This window comes from Sardina pilchardus, chromosome 9, assembly GCF_963854185.1.
Source record: "Sardina pilchardus chromosome 9, fSarPil1.1, whole genome shotgun sequence".
NCBI lineage: Eukaryota > Metazoa > Chordata > Actinopteri > Clupeiformes > Clupeidae > Sardina > Sardina pilchardus.
In genome coordinates this window covers 19,228,032-19,248,397 of record NC_085002.1, presented here as the reverse complement: position 1 = coordinate 19,248,397, position 20,366 = coordinate 19,228,032, and the positions used below count along the sequence as shown (strand labels likewise).

Sequence of the window (20,366 nt, the reverse complement as noted above, 5' to 3'; positions counted from 1 at the left end):
ATGATAGACAATCACAGACAATCTGACACTATCAAACACAAAAGCTATAACGTCTTGATTTTGTCTGAAAGTGTATAAAGCATTCAACAAAACAAAACTTTGAAATATCTAAGATAAGATATCACATTAGTTTGTTTTTAGTTCTTTCCACACACAACAATTATTAAATGGTTTTGTCATTGAATAAAGGAGAAAGGCTCAATGAGCGCCTATGGCTGTGCCAAATCATTTCAACAATAGAAGATGCAAATGTTAGTCATCATCATAATATTTTCCAGGAATTTTACTTTCCACACATAAGTACATTTGAAGGCAAGTACTTTTGTACTTCCACTCAAGAGGAAATGTAAAAGGAGGACTTTTACTACTTTTCTTAGGGTAACATTGAACCATGTGTATTTACTTTCACTCAAGTACAGGATTCGTGTACTTCGTCCACGCCTGGAGATGATTAACCTGTGTCTGGGAATCAGAAAGAGGATATATATGTCCGCAGCTGGAGTGAGGCTCCTTGTCTTGACTGGCTTCAGGTGAACACACTTCTAAGCTTCTTCTTGGAATCATCACCCACAGAATCTAGAGCCATGAAAAGCAGTCTACAACAGGTGGTGACAGGCATTCATGCATTTTTCAGGAATTCATGCATTTGCAACACTTTCTCAGTTAGCTTGGTCAACAGCAAATTCAAATCAAAGGAGTTCTCTTACATCAGCATACACCACAACATTAGTCTGGCTTAACATGCTTTCCTTAATTGTGTGTGTGTGTGTGTGTATGTGTGTGTGTGTGTGTGTGTGTGTGTGTGTGTGTGTGTGGTATAACACCATTGTTTAACTAACATGGACTTATATTGTGAATTATTTGTCCAATGTCTGTGGAATCTTCTCTCTTTCAGACCAGGTACTGGAGGCTGTACTTGTTGACAATAGTCCTGGGAATTGGCGGAACACTTCAGTATGGAATTCAAGTTTCTATCATGACTTCACCTGCTGAGGTTAGTCTCCTGCACATCAACAATGCATTTTTAAAATAATAATATAAAGGCAACTCAAATTAGGTTTTTTTACCTTAAAATAACACTTTCAAACTTATACCGATGCTACACTAACTTACAATATGAGGAGCGGGCTGGAGCATGACTCTTTTCATCGGAATTGGACAAATTGGATACCTCCCTTAGCATCAAATGGGTGCCCACTGCGTCGGACATTGACAAAAAGGGGGAATTTCTACATTGTGTTTCTTTAAATAGCCATTCTAAAATCTGTTGCCTCTCGTATTTCCACACCCCTGACATGACATGAAGCTATTGAACAGCCACGTGTTTGTGTTTGTGTTGTGTGTGTGTGTGTGTGTGTGTGTGTGTGTGTGTGTGTGTGTGTGTGTGTGTGTGTGTGTGTGTGTGTGTGTGTGTGTGTGTGTGTGTGTGTGTGTTAGTGTGTGTGTGTGTTAGTGTGCGTGCTTAAGTATTAACATTCAGCAATTGTGTCAGCGGTGTCAACAAAATGCTCCTGTCTGCCTGCAGCACATCCAGAGCTTTGTGAACCAAACGTGGCTGGGCAGATACGACGTCCCCGTGGCAGAGTCCACCAGCACCCTCATATGGTCCTTCATGGTCTCCACCCTGAGTCTGGGGGGCCTGTCTGGCACAATGACCTGTGTGAGCCTCTCGGCGAAATTCACACGGTCAGAATAAGTGCCTCCTCTCCATACATGATGTACTGTATGGTCTTTTGGGACCCCCGCCGTCAACTTCAAGGCACTTCTGCCTGGAATGCACTGTTAGGTTTCTGTTTAGGTTTAGGTTTAGGGTTAGGTATGGCAGTGCTGCCTTGAAGTGGATGGTATAGGGGTCCAAAAGACCATAAAGCTCATAAAGTGAAGATGTGGAAATCATTTTATAGTAATTAACCGGTGAAGTATTGTTCATACGACTGTATGATCATATGACTGTATTGTCTCTCTCTTGTAATAACTCCTGCAGGAAGACTTGTCTGCAAATCAATAATGTGGTGGCCATCCTTGCTGCTGTGATAATGATCCTGAGCCGATTTATGAAATCCTTTGAGATGATCCTCCTTGGCAGATTTCTATATGGATACAATGCAGGTATGTGTCGTCATATTTGAACATTTACATGATACAAGCCTTTTCTTTTTTGCTTTCCATCTCGATGTCCAGTCTAGTCTAGTTCATGTTTCTTCTCTCTTTTCGTAAGATGGTTTGGTATTGTAAAGTCTCCCCTCTTCTTGTTCCCCGTATGAACTTCATCCATCAATGTTTAGGTCTGGGGATAAATCTGCACCTGATGTACTTGGGTGAAATCGCTCCTAAGAGGATGCGTGGCTTTCTCGCCTTGACAAGTTCCATCTATCTCAGTTGTGGAAAACTATTGGGTCAGGTGATTGGCCTCAAGTGAGTCTTTCTCCTAACCATGTCTCTGCCAACTGTCCACTGTCCACTGTCACACACACACACACACACACACACACACACACAAGCACAAACAGACAGTATATACACCACTGAGGTGTCTACTTAATAAATTGGACCATAAGCATGGAAATTAAATGATCTTGTCAAAAAGAATCCACAGTACCTTTTTACTGTAGACAGCTCAACACGTGACACGTTATACAGCATGAAAGCCTGTGTTGCCCCTTGCCCATTACCTACAACGTGTAACACGCTTGTAAATATTTTGCTGAGACTTTTCACTTTCGCTCGTAATCCTTCAGGGGTAATCGCTGTTAGTACTGTATCTAGCTGTTGTCAGTCATTGACATAAGGCACATTGGGAAATAAATTGCCCACTGGATTTCAAAACAAATACAATGCTATGAAGCTATCAGTAGAGCATAACTCTCACTCCTTTCAATTCCAAACTCCCAACTTTCTCTCTGTCTCCTCTCTTTATCTCTCTCTCTCTCTACCGGTCTCTTTCTCTCTCTCTCTCTACCTCTCTCTTGGTCTCTCTCTCTCTCTCTCCACAGAGAGCTGATGGGCACAGAGGACATGTGGCCGTATCTGCTGGCCGTGAGCGGTCTGCCTGCGATTGTGCAGTTTGTGTCCCTGCAGTTTTTCCCAGAATCTCCGCGCTACCTATTCATCGACAAAGGAGATGAGGATGGCTGCAAGAAAGGTGAGATTATATCTACCTACCCTCAGGGGTCAAGGAAAGAACAAGGCTATAAAGCCACAGGTTGTGAAACTATTTCTTAGGTCAGCTGTAACTACAGTATCAGTCAATCAGGTCCCGTGATAATGAATTTTGTGTGTGTATGTGTGTGTTTGTGTGTGTGTGTGTGTGTGTGTGTGTGTGTGTGTGTGTGTGCGTGCATGCGTGCGTGCGTGCGTGCGTGCGTGCGTGCGTGCGCGCGCGCGTGTGTGTGTGTGTGTGTGTGTGTGTGTGTGTGTGTGTGTGTGTGTGTGTGTGTGTGTGTGTGTGTGTTCCAGCGCTTCAGTGGCTGTGGCAGGAAGATGATGTGAATCTAAAGATTGAATTAGAGGACATGAGGAAGGAGAGGGAGAGTGCCCGGGTGACACAGACCAAGACAATGCTAGACGTCCTGCGAGATCGCAGCGTCCGCTGGCAGCTGATGGCAATGCTCATTCCCAGTTCTGGTCTGCAGTTCTGCGGCATCAATGCCGTATGTGGACAAATGCTACCCATCACTCCAGTCACTAGTCAATCAAATCAATGTCCTTTAAAGATGGAGTTTTTCAAATGCGTTTGTAATGTAGCCAAAGTCCACCAGTTTGTCTGTTAACTGCTAACTTTTTATGCTTTCTCACGTGGACTTGGATCCATTTTTCACGTGTTCTTGTATTTACAGATTTATTTTTACGCGTTTGACATTTTCCGTGAGGCTGGTGTCCCACAGGAGAAGATGCATTATCTTGCTCTGGGCATTGGAGCTGCTGAGGTGGTCACGGTATCAGCATGTGTAAGTAGCCGAAAATAACAACAGCTCTTGATCAGCTTGTAACATGTCTAAATGAGGAACTGTAATGTCCGCAACACTGATAAATTGCTCCCGGAGTGCTGTATCTACCTCGCAAAATATGCTCAGTTGGTTGAAAAAGTTGTCAGCATGTGATAATGAATGAATAACAGCTTTGTGTGTGTGTGTGTGTGTGTGTGTGTGTGTGTGTGTGTGTGTGTGTGTGTGTGTGTGTGTGTGTGTGTGTGTGTGTGTGTGTGTGTGTGTGTGTGTGTGTGTGTAGTCTTTTCTGATTGAGAGTGCTGGCAGGAAAAAGCTGCTGGGCTATGGTTACCTCCTAATGGGAGTAATGATGTCCGTACTGACTGTCCTGCTGAGCATCAAGGTAACATTCCTTACGGCTTTACTGCCCAACCTCTCTTGGGTGAACTTAAATGAGCTATTTACTGCAGTGTTTTGTTATCATGAACAGTACAGTGCATATGGATCTACAGTATATGCTGAATGTCCAGTCTGTCACAAAACAATTTTATGTCAATTTGGGGTTCAGAAGGCCCAACCTTATGTTCTCTTTTGTGTCTTCTTATAGGATTGGTACCCATGGTTGCCTTATTTCAACATTGCTCTTCTCTTCTCTGTCATCTGCATCTATGGATTAGGACCAAGTGAGTTTATCCGCTGGTTAAAAGTCTCTCTGTGTAGGAAGTACCAAAATGAGGAAATAAACCGCTCACAAAAAGTAAGGAAACTTGACTTTGGCCCATTATATCTCCCCTTTAGTAATACCAACCAGTAAAGTGTTTCATATCATTTTTACCGTTGATTTGTCACCTTTACAATGAGGTCTAGCTTGTAAGCATAGGGCAATCATGGAATGAGCAACACAAGCAAACGTGTAAGTAGTGCCAACGAAAAATGTGCCAAAATGGCCTGTTATGCTATTGGAATTCACCTTTGTTACTTCAAGCACTGACGATTGCACTCTCCCACAGAAATGAGGAAAACAAAACATGTTAGGCATACATTTGTTAATGTTATACTCAGTGTCAGGGTCCTCAGTAGCGTGTAGAGGATCCATATGCAGCCACAACAGCTTGGCACCTTCTTCTCATGCAGGTCACCAACCTGGCTACATTCTGCTGTGGGGTGACATCTCCCTAACTCGAAAGACAGACCTTGTTATCATTGAAGGCAATCATCATGCAGTTCGATACCGGGATGAGATTCTGGAGCCAGTGGCAATTCCATATCTCCAGAATATGGGACCAATTGCCATCCTCCAGGATGACAACGCTCGCCCCCATAGAGCTGGGATCATCAGAGAGTACCTCCAGAATTTGGGAGTGGAGAGGATCTAATGGCCTGCCGTGAACACTTGTGGGATCAGCTTGGGCATGCTGTACGTGCCAGAGTCACCAACAAAACCAGGTTGGCTGACTTACAACAGATCCTTATCGAGGAATGGAATGCCATCCCACAGCAGAATGTAGCCAGGTTGGTGACCAGCATGAGAAGAAGGTGCCAAGCTGTTGTGGCTGCATATGGATCCTCTACACGCTACTGAGGACCCTGACACTGAGTATAACATGAACAAATGTATGCCTAACATGTTTTGTTTTCCTCATTTCTGTGGGAGAGTGCAATCATCAGTGCTTGAAGTAACAAAGGTGAATTCCAATAGCATAACAGGCCATTTTTCATTGGCACTACTTACACGTTTGCTTGTGTTGCTCATTCCATGATTGCCCTATGCTTACAAGCTATACCTCATTGTAAAGGTGACAAATCAACGATAAAAATGATATGAAACACTTTACTGGTTGGTATTACTAAAAGGGAGATATAATGGGCCAAAGTCAAGTTTCCTTACTTTTTGTGAGCAGTTTAGATTGATGCAGATGCAGTCTTTCCAACATTCACAGCAATGCCACGGCATAGTCGTGTGTCAGTGACAGTGTCTTTGAGTTTGTCTCTAAAGTGCTACTATTGATATCATCTGAAAGGCGGTATTTCAACCACGAGTTAGAAGGCCTTCTCCATCAATAGTCATTTGGTTTTGTGATTGGCCTTTAGGTGGAGCATCCATGTGCCTTCCAGCTGACCTCTTCCTGCAGATTTGGCGTCCCTCTGCATTTGCAGTTGGAGGCATTGTCAACTGGGCCGGCCTTTTCCTCATTGGGATGCTTTTCCCCTATGTTGTGGTAAGAACAAGCCATTTGCTTATCAGTAAGGGGCATTGCTTCACTCCCGTTCTAAGCAAGGCCTGCATGTTGTAAACTTTTAATGTTTTGGTAGACTTGATTTCGCCCGGCAACTCAGAATGGAAACCTCCACATTCTTACTTCCATTACCATTGTGGGGAGTGGACCAATCACAAACAGGCTTATCTGCATGGTGCACCCGGATTGTTGGTCTGATTGGTTGAACTATATCCAATAGCGTATGCAGAGTAATTTCAACTATGCCCCATTGATCACACCTCTTGTGCAGCAGAACATACAGTGCAGACTCCCCATCTTAAAAGATTGAGCTTGGTCTGGTGATAGCCAGGCTAATGAAATTGGCACACTGACACTAAGTTTGCGAAGTTCAGGCTTTTTCTGTCTTAACTCATATTTGTTTTGTGCAGGATGGAATAGGACAGTTCTGTTTCCTGGTGTTTGTTGCCTACTGTTCCTTCACTGCAGCATTTATGCTGTATTTCATCCCAGAGACGAAAGGGAAATCCTCAATGGAGATAACTGAGGACTTCAATAAACTGAACTTTAAGAAACGCAGCACAGGCGAAAAGGAAACCGATCTGTTTGCAACTAAGCTCTAACAATCTACATGACAGCACTTGCAGATGTTTACGTATTTATTCTGTACATTTGAAATATTTGTAAATATGTTTCATTTATATTTCACCCCACAAGTTACTGATCAATTAAACTTGAATTAGTTTCTTAGGACATTTTGAAACAATGACGCTGAGATACATGTTTTTGTATTTAGAGCTTTTAAATATGTGTAACGTGGAAGATATGTGCATTACATTATAAAATCTAATGCAAAAATAATGTGAGGCAGGCTTAAGTTCATTTCATATTACTTGCAATATATTGAAAACACAGTTCAATCTTATAACCTGTCATTCAAATTTTACAGCTGCCATTTGAATTTGTAGTAAATAATTCTAATCTGTTGTAATTTCTAAAACCAGTCTGATTATCTTCCCTGGCTGTGTAACTGAAAAAAATATTGTATAGTGATGACTAATGTCCTGTCAAACCACTACTGTATATGGTGAAGGTATACCCTCAGGGAATGTTATAATAAAAGTCAACATGGTAAGAGTTTCAAATACCATTTTATTTTATCCCAATCTCTGCAAATCGACAGAGACACCAGACTCCAAAAACAGTGTACAAAAACCAAACATCTATAGAAAAGTATGTTTATATTGAAATGTTCCAAAAAATTAACAAAAGAAATTGTGACATAAAGAACAACCTTTTGAGGGACTGAATATCCAATACCAAACATACATATACAAATGTACATCGTTTCCATGTGTGGATCACCTCGTACAAAAAGTGTCAATGCAAATCGCTCTACATGTGTTTGTGGTCTACCCTTGAAGATGACAGGTCCATTTCACTTTTTGATTTTCCACCCATGGCTCAATCACAATCACTATTGGGAAGGCACTTTGCAAGACCATGAAAAATAAGACTTGGACGCCAAGACAGAAATAATGCTTCAACAGCAAAAGTATTTTTAAAATGAATGAAATCAGAGTATTGATAAAATTCCAGTGAATCACAAGGGACAACAGATAAAAGACAAACCCTCCACCAGACAGACCAAACATCACTGAGAATGAGTCACGGGGGTATTTTTGAGGTCCCATGACATAATTTGCATGAAGTAGGGTTGAGGGCAGCTGTAGGTAACACCAATAATGACTGAACTGAGTTGGCAGATATTGAGGGTCATAGTTGATTAAGGACATTGAGCTGATCTGTCCCCTGCAGAAAGGGATCATGGGAAAAGGGAAGTGCATAATAAGTACATGAGCATCTGTAGAGGCCAGTGAATCAAAGTTGCAGTGTAATACATTAAGGGGTGGGGGCTATCCTGGGGATGGGCCAAGGTTAGTGACCTTGACAACCCCACAGGACCTTTCCCCATAAACACACACACACACACACACACACACACACACACAGGCACACACTTTCTTCCATGATCACTCATAAACCATGTATGTAGAAATGCATACATGCAGGCAAACCCTTAAGTGCACCACACACATACATGCAATTGGCTGTGCTATGCAGTCACACACCTATCAGGTCCTGAATCAGGGTGCAGAAATGAGTGTGTGACTGTTTGACAACCATGTGCACCGCGTCTAAAACCAGTGAGTCAAAATCACATACACTTTCCATCCAAGCCAACAACAGCGATACAACTTTCCCCGCTTATGTAGATGACTCTATTATTAAGCTTAGTCAGTTATATACATTTCATATATTTATATATATTTGTATGTGTGTGTTATATACACATGATTGAATCACAAAAAAAAGTAAAAAGTATAAATTAAGAGGGAATGCTTGAAACTTCACTGAGTAAACACAATTCTCTGAAAAAAAGATTTCAAAGCATAAAATGTACAAAAGCCCACTGGCTGATTTACATTCGAAGGGTAGACGCATGTACTACCAGGGACCACCAGACACACACTCACAAATACAAGCACGCTCTCTCAAAACACAGTTACACAGTTCTCATACAGCCCTCATGTCATGTAGCATAACTTACGTAATAATGAACAGCACATAAATGTTTGTAACAACTCAATATATATACTTTTTTCTTGCAAACTACAAAGAACTAGGGACAAAATAATCAATAACTTAATAAAATAGACTCTACTTTTCTTGCCAAAAATCTTTTAGTCAAACCTGAAATTGGTCCCTGTTGGATATCTAAGAACTAATCTTATGAATAGTGTGACATTCAAACACACAGAGTCATAATGTTGTGGTATCAAAAGCAAAACGAAACAATCATACACGGCCAACATTGTGTTGTGGTCAGGAATTATGGTTCGCCCACAGAGCAACTGCCGACCGGACTGTTCACCTCTGGGCCAAGCCATACTCTCTGGTGGGACGTGTGAATGACCTTAGCTTAGAGCAAGCACTTTTGCCAAGAACCACCACTACCATCATGTTTCCGCCACAATCCAACAGCAGGCTGACCTGGACCACGCCAGGAGAACGTCAAAGGTCATCAACAACCTCCGAGCATCAGCATTCAGCATCAGTGACCTCCCTGACCTCGAGCACTCAAGAGTCACTGAGCAAAGCAAGGGGGTGGTGGGGGGGGCGTGGGGATGGGGGGGTTTGAGGGCGGTAGCAAATCTGAAGCCTTTGTGGAGCCCCCCGGAGCTCCGTGTCATACCTTACCACGCACACCGCATCAACTCCACAAACCCCAAAACAATAATAATAATTATAATAATAATAATAGAAAAACTCACATAGCACAATTTCATTGCTATGCATATCACAAGACACTTACATGTACAATGAGAGTAAAGTGTTCAACCTGCCAGTAGGGGCTCGGACACACCCGTTTAGCTGCTTTAGATACGGAAAATAGAAGAATGCATATATGTACACTTCCATCCTGCTCTGCTCTGAAAGGGTAGAAAATATTCAATGGCATCATGGAACACTGCGAGCGAGGTACAAGCGGCACTGAGGAGAGGAGAGGAGAGGGGCAGCTATGGCAAGGCGACCTTTGACCTTTGACATCAGGGCCTTTTTTTGTCCTGCGCGTCCTCACTTGCCTCCGGTCAGCCCGCTGCCGCTCCCTTCGGAGTCCACCAGGGAGGACGCAAAGGCCGACTGCACGATCTGGAAGCCGAAGGACTCGAGCAGAGACATGTTCTGCTGGGGGGAGAAGGGGGAGCCGAGGGACGTGGAGGACAGGTCGCCCAGGCCCTTCCCGGCGCCCACCACCCCGTGGACCCGCTGCAGGTGCTTGTTGAGGTAGGACTTGGTGCGGAAGGCCTGGCCACACTCGCTGCACGGGTGCTTCCTGTCGGAGTCCGGCCCCTTGGCTTTGGCGCCCGTGCCCGTGCCAGCGCCCGCCGTGGATGGAGTCTCGGGGGTCCCGCTGCCCGCCCCGTTGCAGTTGAGCCCGCTGACTCCGTCCTCCTTGTGCGGCGACTTGAGCTCGGAGCCGTTGGAGAGCTCGGTGAAGGACGTGTCGGAGCCCTCCGAGTCCTGGTGGGGGCATTTCCCAGTGTTCTCCTGCCCGTCTGGGGGGAAACAGAGAGGGGTGGGGGTGGGAGTGTTGGTGAGGTTTGGTAGATGGTGCAGAAAGAAGAGGGGGGGGGGGGGGGGGTTGGACAAAGAATGGCAACTCAGATGAGGCAAATGGGAAGAGTAATTCATCCACATAGACCTAAAGTCCCCAGTCTGCCCACTGTGACAGGAGATTTGAGCACGTTCAACAGCAGGCTACTTCTCTACCGAACACTGCAGGCACAGTGGGGCACAAGTGTATGGGTGATATGTGGGTAAAATGGAGATTTGTTTGACTTGAGTCATTTCATTTATTAAAAAACATAAATGACCTGTTTTTTTTTAATACACTGCTTACTAAATAATTTGACACTGAGGAAAGTGTCCTCCATGAAATAAATGTAAACAAGAAGATGGAGTGACTAATAAGACTAGACAGACTGATTCAAATGCAAGCATCCAGCTGCTCTAATAAATGACCTCTTACAATATATGCTGTTTACCACATGTGCAGGATAGGTACTTATTGGTGTCTAATAAGGCTACAATTACAAGAGTACATCATTCAATTATATTTTACATTTTGGAACAAAGAACAAAAAGAGCTGTATAAAGGACCTCTGCAAAAAATTAAAGGACATACCACAAAGGATTTTAGTTGTTTGGCTATTCCTTAGGAAATAGATTTTCAAAACCAACACAAAACCCAAAATTCACATCGTCCAATTTCCTAACGATCTATAAAGATTATCCTTTGCATTTGCCAAATCTAATGTGAACATATTCACAAACACTTAATTTCCAACCATTGTCATTTTGAAGCAAAATGTACAATTATAACACATCACAAGTATAGACCATTAAGACATTTTTTAAAGGATTTTAAAAACCACAATCATCCCCCCAAAAAACACTATCTTCTCTGGCCTTAGAGAATTGCAGTGTCCTTTGAGTATAAGTTTATGAGGGACGACCAATTTGCACTGCGGTCATCTCAACAGTGCTGGAGGTTCTAGGCGCCATTATTGGTGTAGCAGAGGACAGGACACTGGAAAGCTCCAAAGCACCAGATCAGAGCTGAGAGCCAGTTTGTGATGTCATGATTATGGGGATCTCACGCACCACATGTCTCTCCTGCGGGTCTCCGCTGCCCATCCCCCACCCCGTCTACCGGGCCCGTACTGACCTGCCACTGGACCGTGGAGGCCCGGGAAGCCTGGACCCCCGGTAGAGCGGCACTCCCAGAAATAGGGAGCGCCGCCGCCGGGCTTGCCCAGAAATAGCTCGGGCTGCAGACTCAGGGCGGGGGGACCAGGCTGGGGGAGCACGGGGTGTCCGGCGAGCCCACGGAAACACCCGCCCTCTGGCTCGGAGAAGGTAACCAGCAGCCGGCGACCGCTGCAAGGGTCTACACACCGACACCGTTCCCAGTCCAGCCGGAGCAGGAGGGGTGGAGGGGAGACATCAGAGAGGCCAGGGGAAACAAAATCACACACCCCAAAAAAAAAAGAAAAGAAAAAACACGCAGGCGACTGTACAAACCAGTTCAAAGTAGCGGTCATAAGTGACACAGAAGGTTAACAGACGTGCATTCCCCATAAGGGAGATTGCTACAGTTTAACGAGCAATGTACGCGGCCTATGGCCTACTCACTGCAGTCGTAAATCGGTCTGAGAGAAAGATACAGTTCTAAGAAAATGAATCTTTTCCCCAAATTATTAGCCAAAAGCCAGCAGACTCTCTGTTGGAATTCATTTTGTGTTTCTTCCATACAAAGCACCATACTGCCCCCACACCTCAGCAAAAACAACCATCTTTAATATCTTTATTTCTGTTTCTTCTTCTCTGAACTCTGAGACATCTACCAGATCCTGCCCCGCCTACATCACCCAATCCAGTTTTCAATTCATTTCATCTGATCTTTACAAAGCCTGCATTGCGTAAGTTTAATTATAGCACCATATCTTTTCATAATACCTTACCCAATACATTTAGCCAAATACCTTGTTTAGTGGTTTCTCTCCTTTGGAAATAAACCAATAACACTTTCATAGCTAACGTTAGGTCATCGATTTATCATTTATGCTACCCTATTACCATAATTTGAGACCATTTGTTTGTTTTTTCTCAACGAGACCTGTACGCTTTTAACCAGAGCTCAGACAATGTTTCCTTCCCCCCCAAATAAAATACGCTCTAGAGAATGCAGCTGGCTCCCAACAATAGGCTGCTGGTTTCCATGGCAATAATAATTTGAAAAAGGTCCATTGTACCCACATGGGAACAAAACAAAAACTGCACATAAAGAGACAGATACATTTTTTTGGACATGCAGACAGCATCAAGATGTCCAGAGTGATGGAAATGAAGAGAAGCATCCCGGCCATGCCATCTTACACACCGACACAAGAGGCGGTGGGGGGCGCCAGCAACGCATCCAACATCCTGGGACAGAGGCATTGTGCCATTATAACGGAGAGGGGCTCACATGCAAGTAAACCTAAAGACTGGTAGAGTACCTCAGTATGTCCATTGGGTGTCTTTGGATATCTCTTCCTAGTTTGTACATTTGTTGTCTTTTTTCACGGTCTAGTCAGAACTGAGTACTTTTGAGCAAATTTGGCAAGGAATTTGTTTTACTAGAACAGAACTCTGAATATTACACTGAGATGATTGAAGAGGCAAACGAGCAGCACCAAAATCTTGTCGCTAACAGCTTTCAATTTGACTAATTAGATGTTCTTTTTCTCCAAAATATTTTAGGACCAGAACGTTTCATTCATATCGTAGCAGGGAATTCTAAGCAGTACAATGCTGAGGAATAATAAACCCAGGATATGATGCTTAACATGCTAACCGTGAGCAGTACATCAACCATATCCATAGTAAGCAGCGGTACCCCCACAGGTAACATTAACGTCACTACCAGAGAGCAGACCACAAATGACGGCAGCTTCCTAAAAGCAGCAGTTACGAGCGATGGGTCATGAGGGGTCAACAAGATAGATGAAGCGCTGGTCCCAACCCCGTCCCACCCCAGTGGTCCCCATTTGAAGCAACAGGCAAAGCAGCAACAGCAGGTGCGAGGGGGAGGGGGTACAGAGAGCAAGCGGGGGGGGGGGACAGCACAGAGACACGAGTGCCTGGGGATGCGGGCGGAAGGCTGGGGGTGAGACGACGGGTGGTTAAGGAGGACGCCCCGCTTGCCTTCCACTGCGCACTGGCGTCCCGTGTGGTAGGGCAGCGTGGCGTGGTGGGCCGGCAGCTCGGCGTGGGGCTCGGGGAAGGCGTGCGCGGGGGTGGGCCCCCCCGCCGGGGCCGCCGAGCCGTGGTGCGTTTTTATGTGCACCTTAAGGTAGGAGGCGGTGGAAAAACCTGAGGCCAGGAGAAGAACACAGCACAACACACCGGCACAAATTGCATACGAGTGTGAGCATTGGTTGTGTGTTACTGACTGTACTACTACACACACACTTCAAAAGGTACAGCCAATGCAGCCATTTACAAAATCAGCTGTTTTGTTGTTGTCTTCACCAAACACACACATCAGCACTCAAGTCAACACACACATACCATTCCATACCATACCAGGTAAGGCAAAATGGGCATCACACTTTATCAACTGTTCTGTTAAGTTACTTACAGATACAAAATGTGTGCGTTTTTTTGTGTGAAAAAAAAAAAAAAGCCTGAAAGGGAAAAAGTGGCTATTCAACCCCGGAGGCTATATAGGCTAGAGGCACTCCCTTCAGCGGCTGGTCATACAGCATTGGCTTTTTCACCAATCAGGAGCTTGGAGAAGCTGAAAGTAAAGGGCACCCCTTGAGAGTATCAGTTCAAACAGGCCAGGCTGGTGATGTGTGAGAACAGAGGGGAGGGGAGGGGGGGCAAGGAGGCCAGAAAGGTTTTGTTTTCATACACCTTCTTTTCTCAGCTTAACAGACAGCTTGTTATTCTGTACAGGAACAACCACAGCAGTGGTTCTAGAGCTTCTATCCTAGACAGAAATGACCCATTTAAATAACCAACTGAATGTATCAAAGTACAGACAAGAGGAGGATTTCATCAGCACTCATATTTTCATGAATACGGTCATACTACATACTGGTTCACAGACTCTGCCATCATTACTTTCTGAATGAAGGAGGCTCTATGACTTTTACGCTTTCCTTATAAACCTGGACTGCAGTAATGACCAAATCATAGTCACACAGTTATTTTTATGCATTAAGCCAAGCATGTACCACGTCAACAGCTCTGTCATCATGTGGTCTCTGCACACAAGGGATGCAGATCGTGGAAGATAGAAAGTCATTAACTGTGGATTGCATTGACTGAGAATTTGGTGCAAGTGTTACCTTCACCTACCTTACTCTTCTGACACTACTCATTGCTTTGTTATGAGTCAGGGCCCAAACACACTGTAAAATCGCTTAGTGATTCATACCATATCATACATGAAAACCATGTCAAAAAACATAATGAGAAAAGAAAACCCTGACCTGCTACCTTATATGAAAACACATGATGGAAAAAAAAAACGAACCCTAACCCACAAAATCTACTAAATTCATCAACCAACATATGAAATCCCTATCAGTAAGGGTAACAGTTCATCATCATCTGTATACGGAAACCTGGCCCAATTCCCGTCAATTCCACTACAGTGCACTCCCATGAGAACACTGAGGTGCTGATAACTAACAGATAATGAACCAGCGTACAGCAGAAATAAGACATTCCTGGGAAATGTCATGACAAGATCCCAGAGTAAAAATAATGAGCCTTGTCTGCATTGCCTACGTTGAACTATCTTCAATGAACCATCGCTGAACCATCTTCACACGGGTAGCTATAAATACTTCTGAATTCTCTTAAACGTGCTCTCTCTCACAGGATGCGAGATACAATCTTTAAACTTCACACCTTTCCCTTGAGCAGAAGACAGCTGATGAAGTGCTGAGAGACTAAATCCACCTGCATAGTGTGTGTTGTGACCTGACTGACTGACTTTTGAAAAGCTACAAAGCTTCTATGATACCATCTGAATTGAGTCTTTCATTTGAGATGTTTGATCATGTTTATTGATTTTGTTGGCCTGTCAATTATGTGCACACTTACCGATGCCTTAAACAACTGAGGCATGTTGCAATGGATCACAACTTCAAATGTATATTGTACTCAACAACATTTCAGAGATTAAAATTCAGATATTAATATATCAGAAAAATATTGTAGCCAGACTTGATAAGTCAAGGACGAAACCTGTCTGACTTCGGTAAATTCATTTGGTTGGCACTTCTCTGGTGCATTACCATGTTATAGACTCTAAAGAGTACTTTGGATGACCAATGCGAGTTCAGGCTACATGAACCATGACAATAGGGAGTAAATAGGAAAGGTAGTAAATAACTACCTACTAAATTACTTAATTAGTAAACACAAAAGCCTACCGGTTGGACATTGAAAAGCAGGACTATTCAACTTCCGTACCAAGTGATCCAGGATAGGTAAAATCGCAAGAGCTTTGTGGACCGCACAAAATATAATGGACTAAAATTACGGTACTCCTATTGTTGCTATTCAAGAAACGGGTCAGGGCTTCCGATTCCTTAGATCAGCTGGGAGTGAGATTTATTAATGCAGATTGAGTGATTGAACTTTCAACACTAAAGTCAGTTTGTTACTGATGCTTATAAGTAACTGAAGATCATTACGATCAATACCGGTACATCAGAACAGGTAACGCTATGTGGTGGTGCAATCGTTAATTAGTTTAGTTGTTCAGTTATCAGTTGATAACATTGACAATATTGCTGGTTTTTAAGGTAGATGCAGATTGACCTCCACCGTAGTATAGCTGCCAGCATGTTCTAAATCCACATTGTGTCTTTGTTCAGGTACAGATCTCCTCATCTAAAAGTCACTACATTGGGGGAAGCAATTCAAGCAGAGATGAAGTAAGTGTTAAAAAAAGTGTTGTGAGGGAGTGAGATATGTGTCAGTTTAGTTGTGGGAGCCAGCAGCCCTGCATGTGTATATTTGTATCCATGTGTAGCTCTGTGATACCGTGGTTTCCTTTTATCATAGCATACACATGGCAGCCAGATCTGAATGCAGCTTGCATTTAAACAGGCCACTAGTCCAATAGGCCTGTTGTACAGGAAAAGGACACCATATAAATTGTACATGCAGCATACACATATTAGCATTGGTATTTTGTACGCCATAAGGAAGGCTTATGTCCTTGAATGCGCTGAAGAATGAAAAGTCACCTCGCGTCTCGAGTATTTTGGGACATCCTCTCAACATGTTATTTATGGTGCAGAAGACTACCATTAAGAGTGACTGTACACAAGGGGCATTCCTGAGTCCATGTGTTCTCACCTTTGTTGTAGGTGCTAAGTAATTGTGTGAAGAAGCATTGAACGGGTGCACGAGGAGAGTTCCTACCTTTGTTGCAGATAGAGCAGAAGTTGTGGGGACCCTCGCTGTGTTTCTTAAGGTGGTCGGTCATGTAGGCCGCCCTCAGGTATTTGCCACACACCTGGCAGGGAATCTTGTCCTCATGGCATGCCAGGTGAGATCTCAGGCGGTCCCGTGTGGCAAATGAAGCATTACAGATCTTCATAGCAGTCAGTCAGTCACACACACACACACACACACACACACACACACACACACACACACACACACACACACACACACACACACAATTGATAATTAGCTCATTAAAAAGGCTTTGCATGTTTGATTCATCACCTTAAGACTAGCTAATAATAACTACCAGCTTGAACAAGTAAGCACCTGTAACTTCCATTTACTAAGGGTTTAGGAAACTAATCTTATAAACAGGGTTTTCAGAGACTCCTTTAACTTTTATATTTACAATTACGATTTAGCAAATTAGCAATTTATTTACTATGAAGGCAATTCTCTCCAGAGAAACTCAGGGTTCAACAAGAGTACAACAGCGGAAGCTGGGAATTGAACCCACACCTTTTCAGACTACTGTATGCTAACCCAGCTCCATGCTACCACCGGCCGTACCACACTACCACAGCCGCACGAATGAGTCAGCATGACCTTGGCTTGGGAACAACAACAGAAACCAGTAGCGGAGCGGTACTTGGAACAATTCCCAGTTGGCCAATAACATTTTGTAGCTGGAATGATTGCTGAGAACTTAAAAAAAAGTCATGATATCCCTGTTTGTTAAGGTCTTTGCACAGTCCAGTCTGCTTGAGTGAGCAGCAATCATAACCCCTCTCCTCTACCCTGGTAATAACATGGTAACAATAACGATGGCCTGACCGATATGAAATGGAGTGCCGACTACTGAGGATTTTAGATGAGTGGCAGCGATATGTTTAAATGAATTTCTCTCCTAAAATGGGAATCAGACCAGGTTGGGTCATAGTACTCCCATACCCCGAAAAAATCCCAGTAATATTTAGTGTCCTGCTCCGCTCCTGAGAGAAGCCTACTCACCTGGCACTTATGGGGTCGCTCTGTGGTGTGCACCTGCTTGATGTGTCCATTCAGGTGGTCAGGCCTAAAGGTTTCAGGGGAAGGTGTCAAACACTTAATTTCGTTGAGTCAAGCCCACAAACTCACACTCAGACAAAGCATCATCATATAACATGATCCTTTAAAAGCATATCCTACATTATACATGCAGTATATACTGGAGCTATGCAACAACACGAGTCAGAATGGTAATATTACCATACCAGCATGTCAGTCTCTAAATCATCTGTTTGTACAACTTAAGGACATATTTCAATCCATGATGGGAAAAAAACATCCAATTTGAGAACTGAACCTGACTACGTGGACATAAAGGATGAACTGGAAATAAAGTCTTATCTAGGCTATCTTTCAAATGAATACTCAAACATCCCATTTCATTAACGTTACACCAAAACCGGCATAGCATGAAGGCTTAACAGTACAAAGAAGTCTGAATGATGGAAGGCTAGTTCACTCACCTTGAGAAACCTTTTCCGCAGCTCTGGCAGACGTACGGTTTACCCACCGAACCATCGTGAGAACGAACGTGGTATGACATTCGGTCTTTCCGTTTGAAGCGCAGGCCACACACAGGGCAGGCGTATGGCTTTTCGCCGGAATGAGAGAGTTTGTGTCGGTTTAGATGATAAACATCACGGAAAACCTTCCCACAAATTTCACAACCAACATGACGTCGTGTTCTCTCGCGTTTACGGCTGTTGTCGACGGTGCTGTGAGTTGGGACACCATTCTCCATCATCCCCCCATGCGAGTGTGCTATCAAGGTAGGACCGTCCTCAAGACCCAAACCGTCCCTTTCGCTGACCCCACCGCTAGTCGCTCCCGCTCCATGGTGCGCTCCATGCTGCGCCTCATGACTCCTCAGGTCGTCAACTTCCGTAAATATCTTCCCACATATTCCACAAGAAAAAACATCGATGTCCTTGGTGGTGGTGTTGTTATTGAAATGCATGGGTTCGACTGTAGTCACTTTCTTCGGCCGTCCTCTACCTCGTTTGCTGCCAGGGGACCCTCCAGGGAAGTTGCTCTCCGTGATCTCGGACGGAGACACAGGTAGCCTGTCGACGGGTTGTAAAACCGGCATACCGCACAGGGAGCTAACACCTGACAGTACCGTATCACCACCATGGGCATCGGCAGCGGTGTGCTGTTGCCCGTTGTTTGGATATACAGCGCCATTGGTCACTACTCCATTGCCATTTGACATATTAACGGGCACAGAGAAAGACAGGTCCGCGTTCCCAGCTGTCCTGAAAAAGCTGACGTCCCCTCCACGAGACGGAGGGACAAGGATCTGCACATTGGATTGTTTGATCACCTCCTGACAGATCTCGATGACAGACCGCATTAACAAAAACTTGGCCGCTGTCATCAGCTCGGGGAAACATTCCAGACGGACCACGATCTTAGAGGTATATGCAAAGTCCAAGATGTCTTTAAAAACTTTGGGACTGATTGTATGCATCTCCAGCTCTTTAGCTTCGCCGTCGCCTTCTGTCTGACAACTGAAGACAGACTCGAAATACTCGCTGCACGCCGCCAACACCGCCTTGTGGGCAGGGAAGCTCTCCTCTCCTACACGCAAGATCACATCGCAGAACCTGCCTCCATCTTTTCTCTGTGTGTTAAGGTTGTGTAGCATCTCGGCGCTATGCTTGCTCACCTGGTATGTGTAAGAAGAATTCCACGACTGTTCAGTTATTCGCTCCATGTCGTCTTTATATGCCAACGACATGTGTTAGCAAACGACACTGAACTAAGAAATCCGAAAAGCGAAGAGAGCTTAGTACAAAGGGTTTAAGTAAATAAAAATAATCAACGACGACCACCCCTCTTCGTCTTTTTAGCATCTAACATGTTAGCAGAGGAAAAAAATGGCAGCCCCCCAGCTTCCTGTGAACTTTGACCTTTTTTTCAAAGAGGGGAGGGTTGACTGTATTTGACGTTTTCCTACCGCGAGCAATGAATGAGACGCTCTTTATTCGTTCGTAACTTGGAAGTCCACAAGCAGTCACACCAACTTTCGATTAATCGGCTTCTCGTACGAAGTTCCAAAACTTGTTTTAAAGAGGTATTTATCTTCCTGGTTCCTCAGCTTTCGGTGAATTCACATCCTTGTTTTCCTCTTAGCCCCCTCCCCTTACAATTTCCCTTCCCCCCACACCGCCAGACGGACGGACGCACGCAGTGCCTCGGCTGCTTTGTATTCTCTTTGACGTTGCGCGAAGTGGGATTAAAATTGACTGCACAGAGGATATTACTAGTTATTGAAATAATAATGCTAAAACTGTCAAGTTCTTGCTGCATTACATGAAATTGACATACAAAGGTGGAAGGGATCCCACGTGTCTGGAACGCCTCCAAAACAATAGACTGTACATCCAAACAGATTAAGCATGCTTTTACGATTAAAAGAACACCTGCCACACCTTGCACAATTATCCACAGATAATCCCAAAATGAAGGTAGTCACAGTTGTAAATACACAACAATGGCTACCATCAATTTACCCCACAAAGTGATTAGAAGTGGATGGAGCACCATCAGAAGTGGACTGTCTTTTAGGCACATCCGCTGTGCAGGT

The 20,366-nt window shown here is 44.1% G+C and overlaps 2 protein-coding genes across 3 annotated transcripts; one reads left to right on the top strand and one right to left on the bottom strand.

Annotated features, from left to right (window-relative positions):
• Positions 1-535: 535 nt before the first annotated feature.
• On the top strand, positions 536-7,282 carry LOC134092968 (solute carrier family 2, facilitated glucose transporter member 5-like). Of its 2 annotated transcripts, none has more exons than XM_062546175.1 (12): positions 536-605; positions 901-994; positions 1,526-1,686; positions 1,985-2,109; positions 2,286-2,415; positions 2,994-3,142; positions 3,457-3,650; positions 3,837-3,947; positions 4,228-4,329; positions 4,534-4,609; positions 6,018-6,145; positions 6,574-7,282. In XM_062546175.1, the coding sequence occupies exons 2-12, from the start codon at positions 977-979 to the stop codon at positions 6,763-6,765; spliced, it is 1,386 nt and encodes a 461-aa protein (XP_062402159.1). In that variant the 5' UTR covers positions 536-605; positions 901-976; the 3' UTR covers positions 6,766-7,282. The 2 variants fall into 2 exon arrangements, with proteins under 2 accessions (XP_062402159.1, XP_062402158.1); XM_062546174.1 differs by having other exon boundaries at positions 538-605; positions 896-994.
• patz1 (POZ/BTB and AT hook containing zinc finger 1) lies at positions 7,281-19,694 on the bottom strand. Its single transcript, XM_062546172.1, has 4 exons — positions 18,241-19,694; positions 17,741-17,804; positions 16,703-16,874; positions 7,281-10,263 (listed from the first exon to the last, which is right to left on the bottom strand). Exons 1-4 carry the CDS (start codon positions 19,515-19,517, stop codon positions 9,782-9,784), a joined length of 1,995 nt encoding a protein of 664 aa, XP_062402156.1. The 5' UTR covers positions 19,518-19,694; the 3' UTR covers positions 7,281-9,781.
• Positions 19,695-20,366: the final 672 nt, after the last annotated feature.

Bases quoted from the DNA above. Each gene is read 5' to 3' on its own strand.
- LOC134092968 (XM_062546174.1), top strand. From the start codon at position 585: ATGAAAAGCAGTCTACAACAG. The intron at 3,948-4,227 runs GTAAGTAGCCGA...GTGTGTGTGTAG, and splicing joins TGGTCACGGTATCAGCATGT to TCTTTTCTGATTGAGAGTGC. The intron at 4,330-4,533 runs GTAACATTCCTT...GTCTTCTTATAG, and splicing joins CTGTCCTGCTGAGCATCAAG to GATTGGTACCCATGGTTGCC.
- patz1 (XM_062546172.1), bottom strand. From the start codon at position 19,517: ATGTCGTTGGCATATAAAGACGACATGGAGCGAATAACTGAACAGTCG. The intron at 17,805-18,240 runs GTGAGTGAACTA...TGAAACCTTTAG, and splicing joins TGCGGAAAAGGTTTCTCAAG to GCCTGACCACCTGAATGGAC. The intron at 10,264-16,702 runs GTAGGAACTCTC...GTTTCCCCCCAG, and splicing joins CTGCTCTATCTGCAACAAAG to ACGGGCAGGAGAACACTGGG.